General features: G+C 49.0%; 1 protein-coding gene across 4 annotated transcripts in view; it reads left to right on the top strand.

Annotated features, from left to right (window-relative positions):
• LOC140391683 (ferroxidase HEPHL1-like) overlaps positions 1 to 21,724 on the top strand; it is a 190,649-nt gene that overhangs the window by 77,360 nt on the left and 91,565 nt on the right. For all 4 annotated transcript variants that reach the window (XM_072476424.1, XM_072476423.1, XM_072476422.1 and 1 more), the window contains 4 exons: positions 7,940 to 8,079; positions 8,169 to 8,300; positions 9,226 to 9,437; positions 19,622 to 19,772. In XM_072476424.1, the coding sequence (XP_072332525.1) occupies positions 7,940 to 8,079; positions 8,169 to 8,300; positions 9,226 to 9,437; positions 19,622 to 19,772 (635 nt within the window). The remainder of the gene's footprint in view (positions 1 to 7,939; positions 8,080 to 8,168; positions 8,301 to 9,225; positions 9,438 to 19,621; positions 19,773 to 21,724) is intronic.

The raw sequence follows: 21,724 nt of genomic DNA, 5'->3' as shown, positions 1-21,724 counted from the left end.
GAGAACGTGCAGACTCCGCACAGACAGTGACCCAAGCCGAGAATCGAACTTGGGACCCTGGAGCTGTGAAGCAACTGTGCTACCGTGCTGCCTGGTGGAGTTGCTATTTAAAATGAATAAAACTGTCTGAACACCATGTCCATAATGAAAGAGAGGAACTTTTGGCAATAATATGTTGTGAGGAGCCAGATAGATTAAGGTTTACAGAGTCACTGAAAAATCAGGACTGGGATTTAAACTATACAGGGTATCGCGGGCGGATACCCCATCTCTCCGCATCCGTTTTTTGGTGTGGCGTCGGCCCTGCTGGCAGCAGGATCGTGTGTCCCCGCAGCCGGATAATGGGGTTTCCCATTGTGGACACCCCACGCCGTTGGGAAATCCGCAGGTGTCAATGCGTGCCGGCGAAGCGGAGGATCCCCCCCCCCCCCCCCCCCCCCCCCCCCGCCGATGCCCAATCCCGTCCAATATATTTCAAAAAGATAAGTAGGGAAAAGAAGAGGTGGCAAAACTGTATTTATAAGAGACAGTAGAAGAAGGTGATGCAGCCTTTGAAAGCACCCAGCACAGGTTCACTCTGGTGCTCCCTCCGTGGCAACAAGCCTGCTTGCTATTGGGTTGATACTAGCTTGTCATTAACGCTGGTCATTAATTGTCCACTTAAGGCCTCAATTGACGGTGAAGTGGAAAAGTCCACCGTGGGCCTTCCCATGCTAAACTTAATCGGGGTGGGCGTGGGAAATTGGTGGGGTGCTCACCTGCCACTCGTCTGCTTATCAAATGCCATCCCCACCTCTAAATATGTCACTGGAAAGGGCAGAGAATTCCATCTACAGGTTTACTGATGACCATGCAATTCTCAAAACGAAAATCACTAGGTGAAACTGGACCTCTTTGAGCAGAAAACGGGCACTGAGGCACCATTTGGGGGTGGGGGGGGGGGGGCGGTTGAGGAGTGAGGCACCATTTGTGGGGGGAGTGCCAACCTCCTTTATCTAAACCCAGAAATGGGTCTATCATCATATAGGTTCAGATGCTGGACTTGCAACACTGGCCATCGCCGAAGAAAGGATGAAGTTAATTGGAGACGTGGTGCCTGCTTCTGCACCCTTCCGTAAGATTAATATGTCACCAAAAAGGTAAATTTAAAAACAAACCTATCTTAATGTGGAGGAAAGCAAGGACTTGCCTGTAGCTCCAGCATCTCTGCACCTCACCATTTTGAAACCCGGCCTATTTCAATCTTTTCCTTATGGAACTACATTCAATTGTGTAAGTCTATTCAAAAATTACAGCCCTAATCTCCGATGAATCCTCTTCACTATGGTAATTTATAGGTATCTATAAGGAAGTAGAAAAGGAATAGGGGTGACTGTCATTAAACTCAAAGGCATTGGAAAAGGGGATTTCTGCCAAATTCCTGCATGGCAGCCAGCCAGATTGTGTGGTTGGCTGGCTGCCAGGAGGGGAAACCTGATGGTGCTCATCAGGAGCAGGGAACAGGAGGAGTTGGGTGGATCACTGCAGGAGGAATTAGTGAACCGGTGGTAGCTGATCATGGCAGGGAAGGGTGCGAGACGTGGGGCACGATCAGGGAAGGGTGTGAGACGTGGGGCACGATCAGGGAAGGGTGCGAGACGTAGGGCACAATCTAACCGAATGGGAACAGAGTCCTGGCACCGGTGCGTTTATCTGGATGTTTCCAAATGCTCGCAGTGCCGAGAAACACCACACTATCGGGACTCTGGTTTGATTTGGGGCCTAAGCGAGGAACTGCCCAATGAACCTGCACTTAGTCACGTTATCTGCACTGATGAGCTCTGCTTGGCAAAACTCCTCCGTACAGAGAGCGATCTCTCGACCCCCCCCCCCCCCCCCCCAACGCGACCCTGAACCCCCAAAAGCCCTAATTACCTATAATGAAGTCCTCGGGGACCCACCGCACCTGTGCACGGCATTCCCGGGTCCAAACACTGGTGTGAGCAAAGTGCCAGTCTGGCATCTTGACAGTGCCAGCTGGACACCCTGAAAGTGCCCCTGCCAGCTTGCAGTGCCACCTGGGCACCTCTGAAGTGCCAGGCTGCAACCAGATGACACTGCCTGGATGCCAGGTTGGCGGTGCCCAGGTAGCACTGCCAGGTTTCCTGGGTGGCACCAGCAGTGCCAACCTTCCCAGAGGGCAAGCACCCAGGGACCTGCAATTCCCTGGGAGACTGCCACGAGTGCCGTCTGGTCCCTGTTTGTGGAGACCAGTATTGAATGGTGCTCGCCCGAGGTCGCTGAGGTTGAAGGGGTTCAATCCTAACCCCTCGGGCACTTCTGGGAATTGGATGTTAGAGTGAGACTAGCTGTCTCACTCTAACATGCAAGTTTGTAAAATTGTGATCCCACCCATGGGCAGAATTCAGATCACGATGTCTCACAAAATCTCCGTTAGATCTTGCGAGGCGCGGTGAGCCGGTTATATTCCGGAAGCAGGATCTCCCAGCATCTTCTTGCTGTGCCACGCTGCCTTTCAGGTGCAATGCGGCAAATAGATTGCGCACGTGGAATCCTTAGGGGGAGGGGAGCGTGCAGGTTAGCTGGGGGAGCTGGGGACAAGCACTCCTGTTTCTCCTGGCCCACAAGCTGTGCTGGAAAAACACGTGGATGTTACAGTCAGCAGTTGTCAATGCCCTCCACCTCCTGCGATTCCTTAGCCCTGGGAAGCTTGGCCTACAGCTGTTAAATCTGAGGTATGCCGCCTTATTGAATTTAAACACATCCAGAGTCCTGGGAAACGAGCGCAGCCACAGTGAATTTTAACCCAGACTCTCAATTGCACTGTGCATGTCCGATATAGGTTTGGGACGAAATGTGCCACCTCTCCTCGGTAGGACACTTGGAAGCCCTGGTCTGGATTTTACAGCCCCTTTACGATGTGTTTACGGCAGAGGAGCATGTGAAATACAACGGTTGGCGACTCTTCCAACCCACCAGTGAGCTGTCCCCATACCACGGTAACACTGAAATTGGCAATTTGCCCACCCACCATTTATAAATAAATAATCATGGGCCAGTTGGCCTTGTTAACAATCCACTGTCATGATATTCAGGTCAACATCATAGCACATACATACATACATACATACTGATGGACAGATCAACGGACCAATCAACACACACAACACGACAGCCAATCACAGGCAAGAGCATACACAGTACAAAACAGGGAACACGACACTTCCTGGGCACTCGAGCAGGAGGCGGCTCAGGGCACAGAGCTCATTGCAGGCCACTCAGATATCCACCATGTGCTGAGTGCCACCACAAGATAGAATTAGGAATAGGTCCACAGAATCAAGGGTCATGATCAAACCGCCGTAAACAGTTTACCAATGTAAATAGATGTTTGAAATAAAACTGCGTTGTACCATTCACAACCGTGTTGGTTCATCTGTGTGGCAGAGTACCCAACACTTCATAGTACCAGGTGTGAATTTGGTACCTGCCTAAAGATCCTCCGGAATCTGCCATCCTGCGCCATGGACACCGTCAACACACCGCAGCCGCAGCAAGTCGCTGGAAACCTCGGCGTTAATTGGAAGCTGTTCAAACAGCGCTTCCAGCTCTTTCTGGAAGCCAACGAAAAGGAAAGCGCCTCGGACACCAGAAAGATCGCCATCCTCCTCACCACGACAGGTCAACATGCCATCCATGTCTACAATTCCCTGGTGTTTGCGGAAGGCGAGGACAAGACCAAATACAAGACGGTCCTTCTCAAGCTCGACCAACACTTCAACGTCGAGCTCAACGAGAGCTTTGAGAGGTATCTCTTCCAGCAGCGCCTGCAAGGTAAGGATGAGCCCTTTCAGTCATTCCTTACGCATCTCCACATCCTCGCGCAGTCCTGCGGTTACGACACCACCTCCGATTCCATGATTCGGGACCAGGCCGTTTTTGGGGTCACCTCGGGCACCCTACGCCAGCAGCTCTTAAAAATAAAAGGCCTCACCTTAGCCTCCGCATTCGAAGCCTGTGTCCTGCATGAAAACGCGACTAGCCATTATACCCAATTTCAGGCGGCCAAATCGGCGCGGCAGGGGTCCTACGCGGCCGGATCAGCGAGGCAGGCGCCCTACGAGGCCGAACGGATCCAGGCAATCGAGTTCCTCCCAGCCCGCCGCGGCCCAGACAAGGGCGGACATTTCGCGTGCTTTTCGAGGCCTCCTGCGCTTGTGAGCGCCAAAAACTACGGCAACACTGAGGGACGTGATGCGCAGGCGCGCCCGACGCAAGACCGAACCGCGCATGCGCAGTGGCGCAACGAACGCCATGACGTCACGACGTGCGGCAACTGTGGAGCCGCACATTTAAAGCGGCAATGTCCCGCAAGAACCCGACAATGCCTCCGCTGTGGCAAGGTGGGCTACTACGCTGCCTGATGTCAAGCAGCTCAACCCGTCAATGTTCCCCAACTCCGACAACCTCGCAGGGACGTGCGGACCATTCAGCCTCCTTATTACGAATCGTGCCCAGCCGATGTCCAGACCAGTGTCACAGACGACCGGGACGCCTTCCGTGTTGCGGTCATTGATGGGAACCGAATGTCTCCACCCAGGACCTACCAGCCAGTGCAAGTTAACACGATCAATCCGGGTGATGAATGGTGTGCCACCCTAATGGTCAACCTATCACCTATAACGTTCCGCCTGGACACTGGCGCCTCCGCCAATTTCATAGCATGGTCAGCCTTCTACGCCATGAAGGTCAAACCACCAATTCGGCTGTCCCGTTGCAGGATGGTCAACTACAACGGGAACGTTATCCCGGCTATGGGATCCTGCCAGCTCCAGGTGACACACAACACACACATAGCCACGCTCTCATACGAGATAGTCGGCTCATTGAAGGACTCCCTGCTAGGCACACAGGCATGCAAAGCTCTCCACCTCGTGCAACGAGTCCACTCTCTCTCTCTCCAGCCGACACATCTGACTTCCCGGTTGCAGAGTTCAGCGCTCCAATTGCTCCTCGCCCACAACCAGGAGGCATTCGAGGGCATAGGAACACTGCCATGCACCTACAGAATCCGGCTCCAACCGGACGCCACCCCGGTCATTCACGCACCTCGCAGGGTCCCGGCGCCACTCAAAGACCGCCTCAAGCAGTAGCTGCAGGATCTCCAGGACCAAGGGGTCCTAGCCTGGGTCACGGAGCCCACGCCATGGGTCAGCTCCATGGTGTGTGTTAAGAAGCCCTCCGGCGAGCTCCGGATCTGCATTGATCCAAAAGACCTCAACAACAACATTATGAGGGAACACTACCCCATACCCAAACGGGAAGAGATCACGAGCGAAATGGCCCGGGCTAAAATCTTCACGAAACTGGATGTCTCGAAGGGTTTTTGGCAGATCCAACTGGATCCGTCCAGCCGAAAGCTGTGCACCTTCAACACCCCTTTCGGCAGGTTCTGCTTGTGGTGATACACCACTGTACTTCCCTACCATTGTACATAGTATATAATAGTTGTGCGTAACGTGGCCCTGTAATACTGTGTATTGTACTGTAACTCTGCAGAGGTTCGGTCACTGGTAGGTAACCCGACCTGGCCACGGAGAGCTCTGCCTTAGCCACTCCCCCGGGAGTTAGTATAAGAACCTCTTCTGGGACCGGCCCCATTCTGTCTGGGGTCGTCTGTGTCGGGTAAGCCTCCCATGTAGTATATTAAAGCCTGAGTTAAAGTCTCACATGTCTTTGTGGTTCTTGACGCTTAGCGCATCACTGCTACAACGGAATGCCATTTGGCATCATCTCGGCATCCGAGGTCTTTCATAGGATCATGGAGCAGATGATGGAAGGCATCGAAGGGGTGCACGTCTACGTGGACGACGTCATCATCTGGTCCAACACACCACAGGAGCACATCTAGCGTCTCCAGCGCGTCTTTGCGCGCATACACGAAAACGGCCTGCGCCTCAACCGAGCCAAGTGTTCTTTCGGCCAAACTGAGCTGAGGTTCCTGGGGGACCACATTTCCCGGTCAGGGGTCCATCCGGATGCAGACAAGGTGAGCGCCATTACAGCCATGCCGCAGCCGGCAGACAAGAAAGCAGTGCTACGCTTTCTAGGCATGGTCAACTTCCTGGGGAAGTTCATTCACAACCTTGCCTCCCACACGACAGCTCTGCGCCACCTCGTCAAGAAGTCCACGGAGTTCCAATGGCTACGCACACACCAGCAGGAATGGGAGGAGCTCAAACTTAAGCTCACCACAGCACTGGTGTTGGCGTTTTTCGACACATCTCGTGCCACTAAAGTCTCGACTGATGCCAGCCAGTCCAGCATTGGGGCGGTACTCCTACAGCAGGATGACACTGCGTCATGGGCCCCGGTCGCCTATGCCTTGTGGGCCATGACCCCCACAGAACAGCGCTACGCGCAGATCGAAAAGGAGTGCCTGGGCTTGCTAACCGGGTTAGACAAGTTCCATGACTATGTGTATGGTCTCCTCCGGTTTACCGTTGAGACGGACCACCGCCCCCTGGTCAGCATCATTAATAAGGATCTAAACGAGATGACCCCTCGCCTCCAGCGCATCCTACTTAAACTTAGGAGGTATGACTTCCAACTGGTCTACACCCCGGGTAAGGACCTTATCATTGCGGATGCCCTATCTAGAGCAGTGAGCACGCCGCCAGATTCGGAGGGGTTCCTTTGTCAGGTCGAGGCGCAGGTGGCTTTCACATCGGCAAATCTGCCAGCTGCCGACTCCAGTCTGGCCCGTATTCGCCGAGAGACTGCGGCCGACCCCCTTCTACAACGTGTGATGCGCCACATGACGGGAGGGTGGCTCAAAGGACAGTGCCCGCAGTTCTACAATGTCCGAGACGACTTGGTCGTCATTGATGGTGTCCTTCTAAAGCTGGACCCGATTGTGATTCCACACAGCATGCTCAAGCTGGTCCTCGACCAACTACACGAAGGCCACCTGGGGGTCGAGAAGTGCAGACGGAGGGCCCGGGAGGCGGTATACTGGCCGGCCAACACTTACCATGTGCTGAGTGCCACTACATGATTGAATTAGGAATAGGTCCACAGAATCGAGGGTCATGATCAAACCTCCGTAAACAGTTTACCAATGTAAATAGATGTTTGAAATAAAACTGCGTTGTACCATTCACAACCGTGTTGGTTCATCTGTGTGGCAGAGCACCCAACACTTCATCCACTTGACCCGGAAATACACTGACCATGCCATAATGTTGTTGGCTTGGGCAGGCCATTTAAAAAACCCACAACTGTTTAAAAGGCAGGAAAGACTGGGGTACGTTCTTTGTGGAGGTGCCCATGTGCATTATGGAAACCCACCAAAATGTTACCCCCTCCTGCGTTCCAAAACCAACCCCCCACTCTGCTACACCCAGCTCCCTTGGCTACCCGATCCCTCGCTACCCAAAAAGTCCTGAACCCCTGGCTCTGACATTCATCTTTTCTTTTTGAGCCTGCTGACAGTCCCAGCTGTGCCCACTACTGAGCTTGGCACCAGCAGGATTGCTAGAGCTGTCGGCTCATCAGGTTAGCTGGCTCAAGGGCAGGACTTCCTCCAACTGAGACGTAGTTATCCCACGATCACCTTGTTTAGCCCACCCACTGTGTGTTATGGCTGTAGGGCAGCTTTCTTTCAGGTACGTCAGCTGCCAGCCAATCTTCCATTGCTGCTGTGAAGAAATGAAGTTGGTGCATGTCGGTTTAACTGCCTAACGCATCTTTTCCCAGCCATCTCCTGTCTGCTGCTAGTATTGAATTCAAAGTGACAGGTCCATTTATACAGCTCAATAAGTACTTCTACCATTCTAAAAAATACTCGTGCATATTGTTGTAAGTGGAAAATGTATTTTTTTTTAACCTTTTCAGACTCTTGACAATTAAAGCAATGTGTACTTTTGATTCCTTACAGTGATTCTGAGATTTTCTTCAAGAGAAGCAGTGACAGAATAGGAGGAGAATACTGGAAAGTTCGCTACATTGAATATATTGACGAAACCTTTAGCACAAGAAAAAATCGATCAGAAGTGGAGGAACATTTAGGAATACTTGGTATTATATATGATTTGTTTTTTCTTAGAACTTTGTTTCTTTTACTTGAAAGCAAACAAAATGACTATTTTTATTTGTGATTTTAAAAGGCCCAGTAATCAAAGCTGAAGTTGGAGACACCATTTTTGTTACATTTCTGAATAATGCAAACCGGGCCTACAGTATTCAGCCTCATGGTGTCCATTTTACCAAGGAGTTTGATGGAACAAAATATGTTGATGGTAAGTTTGCACCACTATTTGTGAACTCCTGTTTGTAAAAACTGCACTTTATTTAAAAATATTGCACACCAAATTTATTTTCATTCTTTGACAGAACTATTTAAAATTTCCTTTCACCCCCATTTGAAATTGAGACTGTACATTTGCCTGTTGAAAATGATAGGTGGCAATTGGTGTCATCTTAGTGTCCGAATTGGGGTTCTGGTAGGATGATAAAGAGGTCAGGATATCTAACAGAAATCTATTCCACTAGATTACTGCTCATTTTTAAACTTTAGCCTATCCTGCAGAAATACCTGTGATATAAAGCTCACACGCAAAGCTGGCAGGAGCTTCATGAACCTAAACTAAAGGGGACTGGGAAGGTTTCTGTGGCATTTTTTGCTCCCAAAGAATTGCTGGTGCTGAATATACAGCAGGTCTATGAAAACCTGACAGGGTGGAGGCCTCAGACAAACCTGCAGAAGAATGGCCTTTAAGCTGCCCACAAACTTTCAGGATAAGTACAATGGGCCTTTTAACGGCATTTAGGTTTTTGTGAGCCCCTGTCAAGATTTTATTTAGACCTGTAAATCATGGGCTGCATCATTGACTTTAGAACATAGAACAGTACAGCACATGACAGGCCCTTCGGCCCACGATATTGTGCTGACCATTTATCCTAATCTAAGACCAACCTAACCTACATCCCTTCAATTTACTGCTGTCCATGTGCCTGTAAAGTACAGTGTTTGTGATCAAAGGAACTGCAGCTTTATGTACATGTAGATTGTTTTAAAGACAGCCTCTTATGAGCATACGCTAACAGCCATAAATATTATTATCGATAATTTCATTAGGAAATCATTGATTCAGGTAACATTTAAGAATAGTTCTGTAAAAGATCATTATTTATTTTTAATACTGTTTAAATTTGAAATTTTAGGTTTTGAGAAAAATGGCTCCCACGTAGAGCCTGGTACATCTTTCATGTACAAATGGACAATTCCAGAACATGTTGGACCTACAGTGAGTGATCCACCATGTCTGACTTGGATGTACTATTCAGCCACCAATCCAGTTGAGGATACCAATTCTGGCCTTGTTGGACCACTGATCATTTGCAGACAGGATACGTTAAATCAAGATGGTTCGCAGGTACGTTGCATAGGGATTCTGCTTCAACTCTTTATAATTAAACGTCATTTATTTTCATTATGTTTGTTGTTACAACTGTAAGGGGAGCAGCATGGTGGTGCAGTGGTTAGTACCTCATGGTGCCGAGGTCCCAGGTTCAATCACGGCTCTGTGTCACTGTCTGTGTGGAGTTTGCACATTCGTCGCATGTTTACGTGGGTTTCGCCCCCACAACCCAAAGATGTGCAAGGTAGGTGGATTGGCCATGCTAAATTGCCCCTTAATTGGAAAAAATGAATTGGTACTCTAATTTTTTTTTTTTAAATGTAAGGATCCTCCTGTTAATCCCTGTCTGTCTGACCCGAGTTGCCTAAACTTTCTTTTGTTTTGGCTTTTATAATTTTTGTTCCTGGACAAAAATCTGCCTATCTGTTTAAGATGGACTTCACCTTTAACTTAAAAAAAACCTCAGCAGGCTGTGCTGTTGTTCTGATATCAGTGATGACACATCTTGATGGACTTGGCTGTCGGCCAAAAGATTGTTTCTGATTGTTGGGCTTTATCATGGATCGTGTCAATTGGTCATGTTTTTCTCTGGAATGTTTCTTACTCTGTGAGACTGTTTTTGTTTGTAGTTTTTGTTTGATCAAGAAGCTGGAGGGTCAAAGCCCTGATCTCTCTCTTACCTGATGGACTCTGTCAAAAGGTTCAAAATAAAGACCTTTCTCTCTCTACAGTCAGATTGACCTGCAAGGAAGTTCAGTCCAGCAACAGCTGAAAGCAGAGTCAGTTGTTTAAGAAACCCTCTTTAACATCTCGTGTAGGGAACTCTGTTTTTCCTCAGTAAAGCTAGGGGACAATCTGGTGGAGTTGGAAACAAATAAGAATTACACAGGCCTGAGGTAGATCTGAGTGAAGGTTCAGGTCAATAAAAGTGCAAGTGATGCCCCAGAGGGAATCCCTCAGTCTGGGGATTCGGACTGAATGTTCCAGCCAGAAGATCCTTGTTAGCCATCCAGCCGGTAGTTCTTATTCACTCCGAGTCCTGGAAGGACAGTCAGCTGAAAGAAAACAACTTCAACACCCAAAGCAAGGGCACTCTTCTTCCACCTCACATTAATCCTCTTCTATTTCCCCCCCTCCTCCCTCTGAGTGTGTATGTATTATGTGTGTCTCGGTGGAGGGTGGAATGTTAAAAGGGGGGGGAGGAGGGAGTAGTCGATTAGCTGGCTATTGTTGTAGTATAATTATTACATGTTTTTATCTCTATTATTCTTTTAAATGTATTTTATTACAAACATGTTATCAAAGCACGTTACAGCAAATAAACACCCCGGGGAACATACTTCCCAACAATCAACTATACAGTTTGTACAGATTTTTCTCCTTTTTCACCTTCCTCACCTACCGCAACCCCCCCCCCCCCCCACCCCCCTGCGACGAACAGCTCCTCAAACACAGTCACAAATATCCCCCCCTTTTTCTCGAACTCCCCTGCTGAGCCCCTTTATCATACTTTATTTACTCCAACTGCAGGAAGTCGTACAGGTCACCGAACCATGCTCCTACCCCCGGTGGCGATGCCGACCGCCACTCCAGCAAAATTCGCCGCCGTGCAATCTGAGAGGCGAAGGCCACGACATCGGCCTTCCTCCTCTCCATGAGCTCCGGCTTCTCTGAAACCCCAAATATTGCCACCAAAGGGTTCGAGCCCACCTCCTCCTCCACTACCCTGGCTGCACTCCCGCCCAGAATCTTCCAAATTTTTCACAACTCCAAAACGTGCGCATGATTCGCTGGCCCTGCCCACACCTCTCACACTCATCTGCTACCCCCTGAAAGAACCAACTCATTCTCGCCCGAGTCATATGCATACTGTGCACCACCTTAAACTGTATCAGGCTCATCCTTGCACAAGAGGAGGTCCCATTTACCCTTCGCAGTGCCTCTCTCCATACTCCCCAATTGATATCCCCTCCCAACTCCGCTTCCCATTTCCCCTTGATCTTCACCCTCGCTTACCTCCCTGCTCCCCCAGCCACTTGTATATATCCCCAATTCTTCCATCCCCGTCCACATCTGGAAGCAGCAGTCGCTCCAGCAGGGTGTATCCCGGCATTCTAGGGAACCCCTTCCAGACCTTTTGTGCAAAGTCCCTAACCTGTAGATACCTGAACTCACTACCCCTCGGCAGCTCTACCCACTCCCTTAGCTCCTCCAGACTGGCGAACCCTTCCTGCAAATACAAATCCCTCACCTTGACCAGCCCCACATCCCTCCACCTCCTGTATACACTATCCAACCCCCCCCCCCGCCCCCCCCCCCCCCAGCTCAAACCCATGATTCTCGCACAGTGACATTAGCACCGATAGCCCTTCCATTCTAAAATGCTTCCTCAGCTGATTCCATATCTTCACCATGGACTGCACCACTGGACTCCCTGAATATCTACTCTGATCCAGTGGCAACGCTGCCATCACCATAGCCCTCAAATTAGATCCTTACAAAATTTCTCCTCCATCTTAACCCACTCTACCTCTTCTCCTTCCCACCACCACTGCACCTTGTCCACATTCGCCGCCCAATGATAAGCAAGTTTGGAAATGCCAACCCCCCTCCCCCCCGCTGCCTCTGCCTCTGTAGCAGGGTCCTCCCCACCCTTGGCACCTCCCCCGCCCATACAAAGTCACAGATGAGCGTGTCCACTTTGTGAAAAAAAGCCTCTGGTATAAAGATCTGGAGAGCTTGAAAGATAAACAAGAACCTCGGCAGAATATTCATTTCCACCACTTGGACCCTCCCCGCCAGCGTTAAGTGCAGTGTATCCCACCTCCTAAGATCCTCCCTCAGCTTTGTTGAGTTCCACTTATGGAGCCCCGACCATTCCACTGCTAATTGAATGCCCAAATACCTAAACCTATACCTTGCAACCGTAAATGACCCCGCCCCCCGCCAGCCCTATATTAGTCCGCTGTCCCAGCTCATTCACCGGGAATACCTCGCTTTTCCCTACATTCAGTTTGTATCCCGAACCCTCCAAATCTCCCCAACAGGCCCATAAACCTTCCCATGCTCTCCAACGGATTCAAAACATACAGCAAGAGGTCATCAGCATAGAGCGACACCCGATGCTCCCTCTGTCCCCTCATAATCCCCTGCCACTCCGCCAACCCCTGAGAGCCATCGCCAATGGCTCTATGGCCAGCACAAAGAGCAGCGGTGACAGCAGGCGCACCTGCCTCGTACCCATGTGTAAGTCAAAGCTTCGTGAGCTCATATCATTCGTCCTCACCCTCGCCCTGGGTGTCACAAACAGCAACTGCACGCATGCCACAAATCTCAGCCCAAACCCAAACCTTCCCAAAACATCAAACAAGTACAGCCACTCCACATGATCAACTGCCTTCTCCGCGTCAATGGACACCACCAGCTCCGGTACCAGAGTCCCGACGGATTCATCACCACAATCAACAGCCGCCTTATATTGCTCGTGAGCTGCTTGCCCTTCATGAAGCCTGTCTGATCTTCTGCAACCACCCCCGGGACACAATCCTCCATCCTCCCCGCCAACAACTTAGCCAATACTTTCACATCCATGCTCAATAGTGATATGGCCCACATTCCACTGGATCCTTCCCCTTTTTTGGGATTAGTGCGATTACTGCCTGCGTCATCGTCTCCAGCAATTCCTCCTTCTCCAGTGCTGCATTAAACGCCCCCGACAGATGTGCTGCCAGGTCCGTCGTAATTCCTCCTAAAATTCCGCTATTCAGTCCCAGGACGTTCCATGTTACCAGCCTTAACGGAGGCTTACGCCTCCAATCCCCTCTTCCATCGGTCATCTTCCCTACTTAACTCCCGTCCCCTTAATTCCATCCTATATCTAGCCCATCGCAGATGACCCCTTTCTCTGCCCCGACCATGTCATCTCTCACCCCCTGCCACAGTGCAGCAACTTTTCCCCCTCCCCCCCCCCCCCCCCCTTTCCCCCCCTTTCCCCTCCTTCCTCCCCCTGCCCCCGGCCACCCCTCTTGGCCTTCAGCTGCACTTCCTCACTTCCGTTCACTAGCATAACCTGCTTGTGTGGCTGCTCCTGCTCAAAGGCACCTCCCAATGATTTCCACCCCCCCACTCCTCAGCTCAAGGAAGAAGGCTCCCTGCTGACCTTGCCCTCCCCCGACCAAACAAGGACTTCTCCTGAACTCCAGGCAGCCTTCTCCAAAAGCAAACAAACAAATGTTAAACAAACAGCCCCACAAACCAGCAGGGGGGGGGATTCACCCCCACAATTCTTTACAATCTCAACATTAAACAGCAACCCCCCCCCCCCCCCCAAACAAAGACGAAAATCCCACAATCCCTACACCCCCTTCAAACATGCTCCCGACCATTACAAAATGCCAGCATCCCAGTTCCTAAGCATTGTCCGTTCAGTTTCCCCCCAGTTTATGCTCCTTAATGAAGTCTTCAACCGCTTATGGGGTCTCTAAATAATACTCTCGGCCTCCGAACGTCACCCATAATTTCGCCGGGTAGAGCACCCCAAACCTGCTCTGCCGTCGGTATAGCACCGCCTTGGCCTTGTTGAAACCTGCCCACTGCTTTGCCAACTCGTCTCCGCTGTCCTGATAGATTCGGATTTATTCCCCTCCCAGTCGCAGGTAAGCTTCTCCCTGGCTCATCGCAGAATTTTATTTTTCTCCACAAATTAGAGGAGCCTCACGATCACTGCCCGCGACGGCTCCCCAGCTCTAGGCTTCTGCCTCAGGGACCTATGAGCTCAGTCCACTTCAGAACCCCAACCGAAGAGGAAAGAGTCGAATTGGACCCCTCCGGGAGGCCACTGCCCTAGACTCGACATGTATGCTCAAGCCGTCAGGAGTCGCATCAATGCCAGATTCATCAGTCGCATTCACAAGACAGCCCCGAACGTCACCCAAGCACAACGCAACGCCATCCGCACTCTCAAGACCAACCGCAACATCGTCATCAAACCAGTAGACAAAGGAGGGGCCATTGTCATACTGAACAAAACGGACTACTGCAAAGAAGTATACCGACAACTCAACAACCAGGAACACTACAGACAGTTACCCGCAGATCCGACCAAGGAACACATCCGCCAACTCAACAGACTGATCAAGACCTTGGATCCAGACCTTCAGAGCACCCTACCTGCTCTCGTCCCATGTATTCCCCGCATTGGAGATTTCTACTGCCTTCCAAAAATACACAAGGTCAACACACCAGGCCGTCCTATTGTTTCAGGCAATGGGACCCTGTGTGAGAACCTCTCTGGCTACATCGAGGGCATCTTGAAACCCATTGTACAAAGTACGGCCAGCTTCTGTCGCGACACAACGGACTTCCTACAGAAACTCAGCACCCATGGACCAGTTGAACCAAGCACATTCCTCGTCACAATGGACTTCTCGGCACTCTACACCAGCATCCCCCATGACAACGGCATTGCTGTAATAGCCTCAGTACTCAACACCGACAACTGCCAATCTCCAAACGCAATTCTGCAACTCATCCGCTTCATTCTGGATCACAACGTCTTCACCTTCGACAACAAGTTCTTCATCCAGACACACGGAACAGCCATGGGGACCACATTCGCACCCCAATACGCCAACATCTTCATGCACAAGTTTGAACAAGACCTCCTCACCGCTCAGGACCTTCAATCGACGTTATACAACAGATACATTTTTTTTCTTTGGACTCACGGCGAAGAATCACTGGAACGACTACACGATGACATCAATAAGTTCCATCCTACCATCACCATGGACTACTCTCCAAAATCAATTGCATTCTTGGACACACTCGTCTCCATCAAGGACGGTCACCTCAGCACTTCGCTTTACCGCAAGTCCACGGATAACCTCACGATGCTCCACTTCTGCAGCTTCCACCCTAAACACATTAAAGAAGCCATCCCCTATGGACAAGCCCTCCGTATACACAGGATCTGCTCAGACGAGGAGGAACGTAACAGACATCTACAGACGCTGAAAGATGCCCTCGTACGAACGGGATATGGCGCTCGACTCATCGATCGACAGTTCCAACGCGCCACTGCAAAAAACCGGACCGACCTCCTCAGAAGACAAACACTGGACACAACCGACAGAGTATCCTTCGTCGTCCAGAACTTTCCCGGAGCGGAGAAACTACGACATCTTCTTCGCAGCCTTCAACATGTCATCAGTGAAGACCAACATCTTGGCAAGGTCATCCCCACACCCCCACTACTTGCCTTTAAACAAGCGTGCAACCTCAAACAAACCATTGTTTGCAGCAAACTACCCAGCCTTCAGAACAGCGACCACGACACCACAAAACCCTGCCATGGCAATCTCTGCAAGACGTGTCAGATCATCAACATGGATACCACCATTACACGTGAGAACACCACCCACCAGGTACGCGGTACATACTCGTGCGACTCGGCCAATGTTGTTTACCTCATACGCTGCAGGAAAGGATGTCCCGAAGCGTAGTACATTGGCGAGACCATGCAGACGCTGCGACAACGAATGAACGGACATCGCGCGACAATCACCAGGCAGGAATGTTCCCTTCCAGTCAGGGAACACTTCAGCAGTCAAGGGCATTCAGCCTCTGATCTCTGGGTAAGCGTTCTCCAAGGCGGCCTTCAGGATGCGCGACAACGCAGAATCGCCGAGCAGAAACTTATAGCCAAGTTCCGCACACGTGAGTGCGGCCTCAACCGGGACCTGGGATTCATGTCGCATTACATTCACCCCCCACCATCTGGCCTGGGCTTCCGAAATCCTACCAACTGTCCTGGCTTGACATAATTCACACCTCTTTAACCTGGGGCTACCCCTATCTCTGGATCTGTAAAGATTTAATCACCTGCTAATGCTCGCATTCTAAGCATTGTCTGGCATCTTTGAATTTGTCTATATATATGTTTCTGGAAAATACCTCTTCATTCACCTGAGGAAGGAGCAGCGCTCTGAAAGCTAGTGATATCGAAACAAACCTGTTGGACTTTAACCTGGTGTAGCAAGACTTCTTACTGTGCTCACCCCAGTCCAATGCCGGCATCTCCACATCATTCCTTATCTGTCACTGGGCCAAAGTCCTGGAACACTGTCCCTAACAGCAGTGTGGGTATACCTACTCCAGATGGACTGCAGCAGTTCAAGAAGGCAGCTCACCATCACCACCTCAAGGGAAAATAGATATAAGCAACAAATGCTGCACTAGCCAGCAACTCTCACTTCCCATTGAAGAATATTTAAAAAAACTCACCAAAGTTTACATCATATTCATTGTGCTTATCCCACATTTCTTTCTGTACTAATGTTAGGCAAATGTTAAATTAATTTCTACAAACGTCTATTTGTGAAGGGCTGTGTTGGCTGCTGCCTCACTGGAACAGTTATGCATGACCACTCTGTCAGCCAGCGTATGTGTGGTTTCTCCCACCCCTAACTTCGTGGTCATGTGTCCGTCATCTGCCACCTCCTCATCACCCAACTCACTGCCAACCCCACTCCTGGCCTCTCACCACTCTCTCAGTTCCTTTCATTATTGTCCCTCTTCCGGCCCCTTGCCACCCTGCTTGCCATTTTCCTCCCAATCCCTCATTCCCGGCCAATTGCAACTCTGATCGTCGCCTGTCTCCCGATCCCTTGCTGCCTTTCTCTCCATTCCTTGCCTCCCAATTGGCTGACTCTTGTCTTTTCCTTTGTCCAAATCTCTCCACCGTGGGCTCTATCCCAATCCTGAACTTTGCTGCATCTTTCCTAAGTCCTTTGTGCACTGTACAATGGGAGTGAAATTTAAAATAAAACTTTGTTTCTGTGCGGCTTTCCCAATGTTTGGGAAACCCTTCAGAAAAAGGGAGATGAAAATTTCCAGCTGAATCAGATATGTGCATTTAAGAGGGTCTTTGTAGACCAACAGGAACAGACCTTCAAGGAAGCCTTTGAAATTGCCTCTGCCAATTATGGCCTCTCCCTTCACTCCAATGTAATTGCTGACTTCCCAGCTTCTGACTGGCCCTAAGTTGTTGCCTCTGGCTTTCATTGCTGATCACCAGCTGGGTTCTCAATTTTGGCCAGTGGGCAGGCTGGAAACCAATCTAAAATGTTTTCCCAAGTCCATCGGGGGGTAGGGGGGGGGGGGCTACCTCCCCCCCCCCCCCCCCCCCAAATAATGTAAGACCTGCCTAGACCCCCCTCACCCGGCCACTGACCAGAGACCACCCAGAAGAGAGACCTCTGGAAGCCCCCGGAAGAGAGACCCCTATCTGGAAGTTGGGGAGCAGTCCAGGCAAAGGCAGTGAAATTAAATCACTGCTTTAAAACTCACCTATGCAATATACCTGCTGGTTCAAGCACAGGAAGCAGCACCAGTCAATTCCTGGAAAGAGAAAGCCAGTCAGCTGGATTTAAACCCACTGAGATCTTTGATCTGCAAGCCATTCATTAATCTCTCTGTGAAATTGCTTTCACTAGGCTGTGATTGACAGCTTCCACACACACCCAGCTGTCTGCATTGTTTCATTCATCCGCGTTATGCTTGAGTGACTTTGTGGTCAACTGTGAAACTGACCGCAATATTTATAAGCATCAAACTATGATTGACAGATCCTGGACCACATCAAAGCCAGTTAAGTGCTTTCTGTTGGTTCAGACAGGGATCTCTCTTGTCGTGGGACTTCCAGGCAGGAATGCCTCTAGTGGGGGTCTCTTTTATTAGGGCACCCCTGTACTATGGGGGAGGGAGGGGGTAAAGAGTCACCCCAAAAATCCTGGGGGAGTGCTGAATTGCATTGCGGGGGAGCTCAGGGGAGCTCAGCCGCCAGACCTCACTATCGGGCCACCCGCTCAAAATGGCAGCTCGTACCGGGATTTCCTAGGCAATCCGTCGCGAACCTTGCCAAGCATAAATCAGGAATCGCTTCCTGATTTGCACTCCGAGCATTGGCGGGAGAACAAATCTTTTACACATTATAAAAAATATTTTTAACCAGAAAAATATGCATTTAATCAATTAACAAAGATAGGTCGGCATGACATGTAGTCTTATCCTGTGGGTTGGATTCTGGGTAAATTGTCAGTCCCACACAGTAGACTGGAAGGAGATATGAGTGAAATATATTACTGGCTTTCAGTGTTATTAAGGTTTTACGGTAATAGAAAATATGCAATTTAAATATAGTATTCAGTGACCATATTGTGGAAATTACAAAAGTTGCTGTGTATATGCATTTTAGCTTTTTTTTCAAACAAACATAGCTAAAGAATCTGAGTCATGGAGCTTGTTTGTTTCCTTTCTCTAGAGCATTATAATTATTAGTAATTCCTTTTGTACCACCAAGTAATCTCAATTTCCTTTATGCAATGTGACGTTTGGAGGAGTGAATGTTGTACTGTGTATCTGATAATCATTCATGATTTTTTGGTGTGTTATTAAATCTGCTGGGAAGGTTAAAGTTGGCTAGATGGCCATCACGTGGATCGGATTAATGCTAAAAGCAAGGGGTTCAATCCCTGTTCTGCCGGAGGTAGACTTGGCAGCTGCCTCCTCGCCCTACCCATAGTAAAAAGTCATGGCACTTTATGGTGGCTTGTCTAATACTCGCTAAGAACCAGCAGCTGGGCAGAGAACTAAAAGAGAGGAGTTATTTAATCTCGATGCACATCATTAACTATTTGTTTCCAGCTCCTGCATTCTTTGGGAAAGGGGCAGATCCTTTGCAAAAATAATTGCTCATGGCTTTTGAAAGATTGTCTTTTAAGTGTTATAGTACTCACTTCTGAGAAATGTCTTTTTCTATTTTTAATAAATTGAACCATGCAAGTAAATCTTTGCAAACTGCAGGCTTATATTGGACCTGTTTTTGGCATTTCTTTCTTTTACCCCCACATCCATGATCAATTGTCTTGCTTCAGTTTCTGCTTTCTTGCTACAAATAAACCAGAATTATTTGGCAGTAGAGAAGATCTGAACATGGCTATTTGCTGCTCTGTCAAAACTGAATTCACACCTCCCACTGACCTTTCCTGCAAATCAGTCCACTTAGCCTCATTTCTTTATTCACCATCACAGTAACAGGTATACTGGAATTCAGTTGGGTTTTTAATGTGGAGTAATACCAAATAATCAGCTTGAAAGTACCCTTCCAATTAATGAGATGTCTACTTTATCATTTTCAGAAAGACATTGACCAGCAGTTTTACTTGCTGTATACGGTTTTTGATGAGAATCTTAGCTGGTATCTTTCAAAGAATTTGGAGACATTCATTCAAAATACCTCCAACATCGATCAGGAGGATGAAGATTTTCAAGAATCAAACAAAATGCATGGTGCGTGACTGTCATGGGAATAACTGTCGAAGAGTCTTATGGACTCAGAATGTTTACTCTGTTTCTCTCTCCACAGATACTACGAGACCCGCTGAGTTTATCCAGCATTTTCTGGATTTAATTTTGGAATATCATTGTTGTGGGCCACTTGTGCTACCGTTTTGGGCCATTGCCTCATTCAGTAATGCACGCCTGGTGAAAATCAAAACTTTTTAAAGTGGTTTTGTTTTGAAGATGTTTTTATTAAGGATTGTTGGTGTTTCTTTATTCTGTGCAGCACTGTACCAGTATTGTGTGGTAGGAAACCTCTACCCTGTCTGCCAGAGAATGATGGCAGTAAAACTCTTTGCACACAAGCTTGAACGTATTCAAAGTGGAATTCAAAAGTCTTCTGTAATGCTCGCAAATTTTCCGATCGGAAGTGTTGGTGATATGAGAGGAAATGTCTTTTTGAAGTTGGGTGTTCCTCCCCAGTCGCTCAGTGGGTTAATGTCCCCAAACGTATGTTACTGAACCACACGGGCTCAATTACTCTTGTTTGATTCCTTGACCATGTCAAGTTAATTGCTCTCAACCAGCGCAACAGAATGTTTCAGCTGACCTCTGTCCCTGGGTAAGTATAAGGGCGGAATACACTTGTGATGCCTTTTCAGTGACCTCTGTCTGACTGTAGAGGCAGGGTCACCGTGTGGTTTGGCTGTGATCTCTCTGCAAAATATTACGCTGATACGGCCTGTCTAGGTTCACACGTGAAAATGGGCACTGAGAGGCTTCCACCATCCAATGTCCCCATCTGGAGTAAAGGGAAAAGAAATGGTGCAGAGGACGCTGGCAAATATCGTGCTCTTTGTTCACCTGAACACACCCGAGATGCAGATCACCAAGAACTCTGCCAATGTATTTCCGACCGTATCTAATATATGGGACGTTTCAGTATTTTCCCTCCTCTGTGGGCTGCTGGTCCTTGGCACCACAGGGTCTCCGGCTCATTTCTCATCTCCATCTGCATGGTTGGGTCTTTAATCTCAGACTTTCCATTTTATCTTTTGGACAATATTTGCCCTCTTCAGCTACTACCCCTGTATTCAGCTATCGATTCTATCCTTGTTCCCTGTTGATAGTCCTTTGCAATAACCTCATAGAATCCTAGAATTTACAGTGCAGAAGGAGGCCATTCGCCCCATCGAGTCAGCACCGTCCCTTGGAAAGAGCACCCCACTTAAACCCACAGCTCCGCTCTATCCCCGAAACCCAGTAATCCCACCCAACTTTCTTTTTTTTTTTGGACACACAGCCAATCCACCTAACCTGCACATCTTTGGACTGTAGGAGGAAACCGGAGCACCTGGAGGAAACCCACACAGACACAGGGAGAACGTGCAGACTCCGCACAGACAGTGACCAAAGCCGGGAATCGAACCTGGGACCCTGGAGCTGTGAAGCAATTGTGCTAACCACAATGCTACTGTGCTGCCCCGATGGATGGTGGTGGATGAGTTGTGAATTGCCCAGTGGATGAGATTAGTGGAGCTGTCTGCAGGATATGGTATTATAAGATATGATCATTGATCTTAACAACCGAAGGTCATTAACCATCTTCCTACAGGGAAGATTACAGGGATTATCTTACACTTGTTAGCTGGAGTAGGGGCAGATTGGAACCTGGGACCCTGGAGCTGTGAAGCAACAGTGCTAACCACTATGATACTGTGCTGCCCATGGTAGCACTTGCTTCAAACAATCTGTTTAATTTTTCAGAATCTTCAATCCTTCTCCTCTGACCCGAACCACTTATTTAGCACTGTGGTAACTCAAAGTTCTTTCACAGCATTCTCAAAAAACCTCCATTGCTTTCTGACATCTTGTGCAACTTTGGGCTTGCACCTGCGTGATGGCTGAATTGGTAACTTCTGTAATGAAAGTGTCTGTTCATTGAACTTAGCAAGTGATTT

The sequence above is a fragment of the Scyliorhinus torazame genome, chromosome 15 (genome assembly GCF_047496885.1).
Source record: "Scyliorhinus torazame isolate Kashiwa2021f chromosome 15, sScyTor2.1, whole genome shotgun sequence".
NCBI lineage: Eukaryota > Metazoa > Chordata > Chondrichthyes > Carcharhiniformes > Scyliorhinidae > Scyliorhinus > Scyliorhinus torazame.
The sequence above is the reverse complement of the archived record's forward strand: the minus strand, read 5'-3'. Positions and strand labels throughout refer to the sequence as shown.